The sequence below is a fragment of the Schistocerca americana genome, chromosome 2 (genome assembly GCF_021461395.2).
Source record: "Schistocerca americana isolate TAMUIC-IGC-003095 chromosome 2, iqSchAmer2.1, whole genome shotgun sequence".
In the NCBI taxonomy this organism is placed as follows: Eukaryota; Metazoa; Arthropoda; class Insecta; order Orthoptera; family Acrididae; genus Schistocerca; species Schistocerca americana.
In genome coordinates, this window is record NC_060120.1 from 901,756,837 (window position 1) to 901,764,763 (window position 7,927).

The following is a 7,927-nucleotide window of genomic DNA, read 5'->3' on the forward strand; positions in this document are numbered from 1 at the left end:
TCTCACACTTATAGCTTTCGGTCATTAAGGTCTTTGTCAACGATACATGCAAACCCCTGCGATCAGCATTTCCGCTATATGGTCAGTAGCAACTTCACTTATCTAATATTGTTACAGTCCATCCTGGATTTTCCATTGTTGGAACTAAATCACTGATATAACTTCGTTACCACCAATGTAACAGTAGACAGTACTTCGTTCTGTTCACAGACATTTCTTATATCAACATCTAACCACATCATTGCAGGTTTGTGATAATGACACTTAATTTAGATACTGGACAATTTTCACAGAGATCTGCAAATTCTGTGCTTTCACTGCCAAGTTACTTTCTTCCTGATTTACACACTAATGATTGCAACTATGGCAATACCCAAGTGTAAAAAATTATATGCTTACATTAAATACAATTGGTAATAGCTAATGTTTACATAATATCCAATTACAAGTCTTGCTCGCAATCAACTGGAGAAAAGGCATACATTTTCTCAGAATTTTCATGAGAATGTGTCATCCCGAACAAAATTTGTAAACATCTGCCTTTTAGTTACAACATGGTAATATCTGCCATGTCTGTTACAACAACCCAACATTTCACAGACACCCTTTACTATTTCCTTCCTCAACATTTCCCATTTCCCCACTATCTCACTACATGGTTCCCTTATTTTAACAGTAGTTTGGTTTGTCTACTTTGATGCTAATAAAAATGATCCACACAGTGATTTGTTCCTGCTTTTGGGTTCACCTTGCTGTTCTACAACAGCAACTTTTGATACCCCAATGCACACTACCTTCACAATGACCAAGTGATCATGCTGTCTTAAAAGACAATTCAACAATTTCTTACGCCTACTGCTGCACCACACTTACATCATGCATTTTCACATTACTCCCAACATAAACATTTACCATTAAACTTTCTATCCTCCTAGTACATAAGATATCAAAGAACCGTACACAATTCATATGTTACAGTCCAAGTGCCTCAAAAATAGTATACATTCCCAGTTGCAAGCACAGTGTGTATAAAATAGGTGAATCACATCTTTTTCCTGCAGTAAAATTGAGTCAATATCCCTGCTAGCCCTCTAACACACCTGCAACCTAGTAACACTCCATCTACTCACAAAGACTACACTCCCAATTAACAAACTCAACGGAACTTGTACCAGGTTAAGCAAATATACAAAACTTGTTTGTCTTTAACAACTGTTCAGTATTACAGACTAATATCTGTTGGTTTCCCTGTAGTTTCTCAGTGCTAAATTTGACTAATATATTGTAGTAATGCTATCATTCATCTTAAGAGCACACCTCAAGTTTCTAAATCAGTTAATACTTCAATTCTAACTATAGCCAAGCAATGTTTGTGATCAATGATTACTGTTTATTTTGTTATCCTGGATCCCTTCCAAAACCTACCTATTGTGTGCCACCCCTCCCCCCCCCCCCCCCCCCCTCAGATCACCCCTGATTTTACACATTTTCATTCAACTGTTGCTTTTACTTCTCGTATTACAGACACTTTCTTCTCAAATGTGAAGCAGCTACACATCATTCACAGGCACGCAAAAAAAAAAAAAAAAAAACCTTATATGTATCACGTCATCCCTTGTGTATGACACGTTTATATCGTACAAGGGTTATTCGGGAAGTAAGGAACAATCGGGCATGAAATGGAAACCACAGCAAAAATCCGATGAAGTTTTGCACAGGTGTGTTGGGTAGTGTCTCTAGTATGCCCGTCAATTGCATTACGTCGTTCTTTTTAGTTCTGAGCACACAGGGAACACACAAAGAAAACTAGAACAATAGTGTCTCCCACCGAGTACAAGGGCCTGGTGAGAAATTTCGCCTGAGTCTATGCAATCAACACTACATAACTGTCATGTGCTTCCTTCTTCAAGACAATTCTCAGCTGCATTCTGCTGGGGCAATTCTCCTGAATAGTTTTCAATTGCAAATGTTTGATTACCCACAATACAAACCATAATTGTCTCCCTCCAAGTTTCATCTCTGCTCACATGAACCGCAGGCTATGAAGACAACATTTCGGCACAGACAATGAGCTGTAGGCCAGCGTAGAGATTTGGCAGAAAAGAAAGCACTGGCAGCTGCCTTCTATAACGATGGTATTGGAAAGTCGGTACAACGCAACAACAAACGCCTAAGTCAGATCAGCGACCATGGAGATATGTAGCTGGAAGTTGTAGCTAACTGTTGCAAATAAAACAGTTTTGATTTTCAGGGTGGTTTCCATTTCACAACCTATCGTTCCTTACTTTCCGAATAGCCCTCGTAATATGATTCAGTATTGTACTGTCAGAATGCAAGATAGATCACCTCAACCAACAACATAACTTCAGCTTCCTACTTGCCTCCAAACTACTTCAGCCAACACCATCCCCCTCATCCTCATATCCCACAATGCACACCTAATCAGAGACGTATGCTGCACTGTCCTCCCTCCTCCTCTACACAATTTACAATTGCTTGTACATGTTACCTTTTGTACCATTAACCTTTTCTTTCAAAGAATCTTACCTCTTTTCCTCATCTTTCTTCTATCCTAATAAGTCAATTGGATGCCTCAGAACTGTGGTAACCTTTCTCCTTGCTATTGATACAACTTTCTTGAAAAAGTGGTGCCACTATCAAATAAAATTTTCTCGTTTCCTTTTGGCAATATTACATAAGTTAGCCATTAGCTGTTTTTTCCCCCTGCAACATAATTGCTGACTTGAAACTCATTCCTGGGTATCTAAAAGAATATTACAGGTCAATGTAATACTGAACAACATAAGCAGAATTGGAGGTAGTAATTCATAACTCTTCAGTAGAATGAGAGACAGTAAATAGTTTCGTTACATGATACTACAAGTGATGGGGAAACCTTATACAGCAGTTTTCCTTCATGTATAGATGTTGCAAAGCTCTATCACTCATTAAAATGATGAACATGCTGTTCCTCAATTCACTCTTCAGAAGAGATGTGCGCACAGAGCAGATAACAAGACAAAACTTCTTGTACTCCAAAGAAGTCACGGTATAATTGACAATAGCTGACTCAACTATTCAAAGCAGCCTCTCCAAGTTAGTTCCACTTTATTCTCAGAGACCACATTCCACAGAATGGAAAGTAGAAACAATCCTGATACATCATATCATTTTCACTAACTATGAAATAAATATACAACTGATATTGAGATTTTGAGAGATTTATTTGATGCTGATAATGAATCACACGCTAGTCGTCATATTTTTAAACTCTATGTATGGTTTGCTTCTGTGCTTTTCAATTGGAAAATAATTATCTATCACGTTCAGTATAACAGGTCACAGAAAAATTAACAGCTTGAGAATTTGTAACTCAGCAGAGTTGTCACAATAGGTTCATAAAGTTCCATCAGTAGGTTTAACTGTAACTCAATATCCATACAGTGTAGATGCCAAGATGAATGTTTGTATGGGAGGGTGGGGAGAGACAGATCCTGGTGTACAGAGTGTTTTTAATATTTTTGACGAGCTGTAAGCAGCTATCAAAAAATCCAGTTTCGAGCCTGTAAAAAAACTGCACAGTACCAAATCTGAAATCATTTTCACACTACACTACGTTTTTCCTTCCCCCCGAGAGCTACGGGGGTCGGTGCCACAGCCCTCAGGTAATGTGAAGTTACCACTATTAATGTGTAAGCCTTTTCATCATACTGGTATAATACTGTGCATCCACTAGGTGTATCCAACAAAGAACTTAAGTTTTTCTTTCCATGACTAGTCCCATGGGACAAGCAAATCTGATGTGTGTTTCACTCAGGCTGTATATAACAAGATTCCAAATATATGAAGATTTTTTTACAAACAAATACAAAATTTTACTTTAGGTGCGCCAATAGATTTATAATACAACTGCATTTATACGTTACTCTTACCCATGAGTTCCGAATAATTTATCTGTACTATTTACTAATTATCTTACTGCAAAATTACCTTTTGACAATGTTAATCGTGCAGCATACTCAGTTCATACTAAGTACAACACAGAAGGAAGACAATTGGTTTAACCAGTGTACTTCAGCACTAAATTTATTAAATATTGCTCAACATTATTTAAAAATGCTTATTTCGGTTGTGGCGCATTGCTAATCTCAACTTCTAAACTCAATCGAAAAACAGCCGCAAGTTAGATTTAACATAAAATAGACATAGGGATCAACAGGAATACGTTCCAAAGTGGTGTGGACTAATGTATTAAACTGACGTATGTCTTCCTTTAACGAAACTGTTACACGGCATCAAATCAAAATACAGACTATGAGTACCGAAAACTTAAGCATTCTATTAATTTTTATCTTTCACGTCATCTTAACGTTCCACACAGCCAGCTGATTAAAGATACCTGTCTAACAAGATTATTGATAGACGGATAAGGATGAAGTCTCACTGGAAGGTTACAACGACCAAACTGTTCACATATGGACATATACATATAGGAAACTTTTTATTGAGAAATCTAGGCACAGCATACAATTTAATTCTGATGTGAGAGCGCTTAAAAATAAATATATTTAGCGTCCGCACTTCTTGTACGCTTACGAGTCAATTAGCACGGGAACATTTAAGGCAGCCAAAGTGCACTTTTAGTTGAATTTAACAACATAAATATAAGCACAGCTTCATAAATTTTAATTATGTTTCGCGGAGAACGACAACTGATGCAAATTTTATACCTTTTCGTAATCTAGTCTGTCTTCCCAAGCTTTAAACACAGTTTTGCCCGACCCTTCAACCTTTTCATTCAAGCATTCCAGATTTTCTGTGTCTATTTTAGTGTAAAGACTATACTGCACTCCCATTTCCGGACTATCGTCAATTTCATGATCATGATCGCCACTGCAACTATGCGAATGCCGAGACATCGTGTTTTAGTCGGACCACGCCAGACACCCTGACACTCACAACATCCGCAGCCCTCCACAGTCAATATAGTATATACACTATGGTCTATGACAAAGCGCTCTCGAAGAGTCAAACAACCCATACATCTCGATTATCGCCAAGGATGTCATTATACAGACATGTCTGTGATGTATGTGACCAATGTTCTCTGATCCTCTGTGACTGACACTTCGCTGAGAGTTAAAATGTTCAAATGCGTGTGAATTCCTAAGGGACCAAAATGCTGAGGACATTGGTCCCTAGACTTACACACTACTTAAACTAACTTACGCTAAGGACAACACACAAACCCATACCCGAGGGAGGACTCAAAACTCTGCGGTAGGGGCCGCACGATTAGTGACATGGCGCCTCTAACAGCGCGGGCACCCCGCGCGGCTCGCATGGGTCCTCAACGTCCATAAAATTATTAAGTATATAACCGCGAAAACGAGATTTATATATTTTTTATTAACTCATATCTCTACACAAACAATAACTGTGATAATAATAAAATAAAAGGGTCACTCATTCCTACTGTTTTAAGCATTTGAGATAAAACAAGTTAAAACAACACACCACTGTGTGAAACAAGTTACCTCAATACACAGCTGATAAATAAGCCTATAAATTCTTAGAAATTCTATAACCACTAATCATTAAACCACATATAACAGGATTCTTCTAAACGCAAACCTGTTTCGAATTTTTGAGTTTTGGAATATAGGGCATGATCCTATCACCGTCTATTTCCGATACGTACTGGTAGAAGCTTCGCCAGCTAACTCATAACAAACCGAAGCAAACTTCATAGCGGATATTCTTTATCAATTTTGTGTGGTAAATCGCTGAGAAGTGAACCGACGTTTCAAAACATCGACGTTTATTTGTTACTGGTAACGAAAATATGTACATACAAACACATCAGACAATATTTACAAGGCCTATTTACCTCACCCATTACGTTTATTCCTCTACGTAGGAAATAACGGAATAAATAAGTAATTTTCTCCTACAATAAAGCTGACTTTTTCACTCAGAAAAAGATAATTGAACGAAAATTGCTTCATCAATTTACGTCCTTATTTATGAACAGTGCAACCGTCAGCTCTATTTTGTTATTGTAAAACCTAAATCATTTTTCACTTTCATATGTCTTGTCTCACTTATGGAAGATCACTTAGGAAAAAATATCCAAGTTGTCACGGAAGATTTGCAGTTTGACATGAAAACAAAGAAATATGATACACTACAGATTAAGAAGAGGCAAAAGCACGAAATCTATTTAACCTATATTATTAAGAGAATATTGAGAACCTTGAACCACTCGTAGGTTGCCTATCTAATACCTCCAACATGCAACAAAAATTTGATTTACAATATTTCATGACATTAATGACCGAATTTAAAAAAATTGAATTCCTTCATAATCTACTCAATAAGAGATATAGTCCTACACTCTAATACAATAAGACGAAAACAACAGTTAGAAACTGTGTGCTTATCTTGAGGGAGCCTAATTGACGGGGCGCTAATACACCGACTGTCTTCATCCAGTATTTTTTGAATCAGAGCACTTAGCGACTTACAATAAAGTTTACACATAATATCAAACCTTTGCAAAACGTTTTCTCCCTGACTTCCCCACAAAATGATGTAAGAAAAAGTTTGTCACTTACTACGTTTTCGCTGTTCATGCAGTGAAACTTCATTATCAGATATGACGTTTTAATTTATTACTTCATTACTGCTGTCTCTATTTGCGATGTGGTTTGCAGACAGTATCCACATATATCACTGAATGTACCTGCAAAATTACATCATTGAGTGAAACATAGTTTAGGAGACATGACGTTATAGACTTTTGATGCGCAAAAAACTAACTTGTGCTTAAAATGAAGCGCAGTAAATCTTCAACATTAGGCATGACGTTTTAATATATTACTACTTTACTACTAACTCCGTTCACAACATATTTTGCATCTTTACTACTAACTCTATTCACAACATATTTTGCAGATAATATTTACACATATCGCTGAATGTACCTGCAAAATTATATCACAGTATGATACATAGTTTAGGAGGGTTGACCTCATAAACATTGAGATACGTGAAAAAGTTGCTTTTGATTAAAATGGAGCGCCAATTACCCAGACTATATTCATCCTGTGTTTGCCAAGGAGAGCACTTAACGATTTCCAACGAACATTAAGTAAATTTCAAAAAATGTCTAACACAGCAACTCGTTTGTAAAGTAATCAGGCGTTTACAGATATTATACACATGGAAGTTCGATTCTTTAAAGAATCGGAGTTTACTGATAGACTACTGTAGCAGCAGTGAATGCAGGCAAAATAGGATAGCAGATGACAACACAGTTCCTCCACAAACGACACAAACCTTGATGTGACGTGATGTGTGAAATTGACGGCCTGCATGAAATTCATAGTGGAATATTTTTATGTGATGTGACAGCAAATGTGATCAGAGCCGTGCATCCCACCATATTTACCCGTCTGAGCCTGCCTGTGGCTGACTGCTCCGTTCTGTTGTCCCACAGTGCAGGAATGGAGTGCGCGAGCCACGATGCGCCTTCGGGGGGTCTTTGAGTGCAAGAACCAACAGAGCTTGTGCAACAGGGAGATAGCATTGGGAAGGCGAGAATATATGACAACACAAGTATGGATTTGCTTTCTGAAGTGTCAGCACTGCTCTGAGAATCATGAAGGTTTAATATCCTAGGAAGAGGGCGTTCTTGATCCTTTGTAAAGAAAATAACTCATAATGCTTTTAAAATTATGATGTAACACAGTAATACATAATACAGCAATGAACATAGTAGAAAAAAACTTTTGTTTGTTTATACAATTCTTGCTTCCCTTTTTACAGTTCTTCATCCACAGTTGTAATATCGTCTAGAAATGTTTCAATCATCAATTTGTAGCCCCTGTATACTATATTCTTGTTTGTATAATGTTCATGGGTC

General features: G+C 37.3%; 1 protein-coding gene across 1 annotated transcript in view; it reads right to left on the bottom strand.

Annotated features, from left to right (window-relative positions):
* LOC124595269 (PITH domain-containing protein GA19395) overlaps window positions 1-4,997 on the bottom strand; it is a 64,309-nt gene extending 59,312 nt beyond the window's left edge. Inside the window, exon 1 of the mRNA XM_047133943.1 lies at window positions 4,731-4,997. Within this exon, the coding sequence (XP_046989899.1) occupies window positions 4,731-4,919 (189 nt within the window). The 5' untranslated portion in view covers window positions 4,920-4,997. The remainder of the gene's footprint in view (window positions 1-4,730) is intronic.
* Window positions 4,998-7,927: the final 2,930 nt, after the last annotated feature.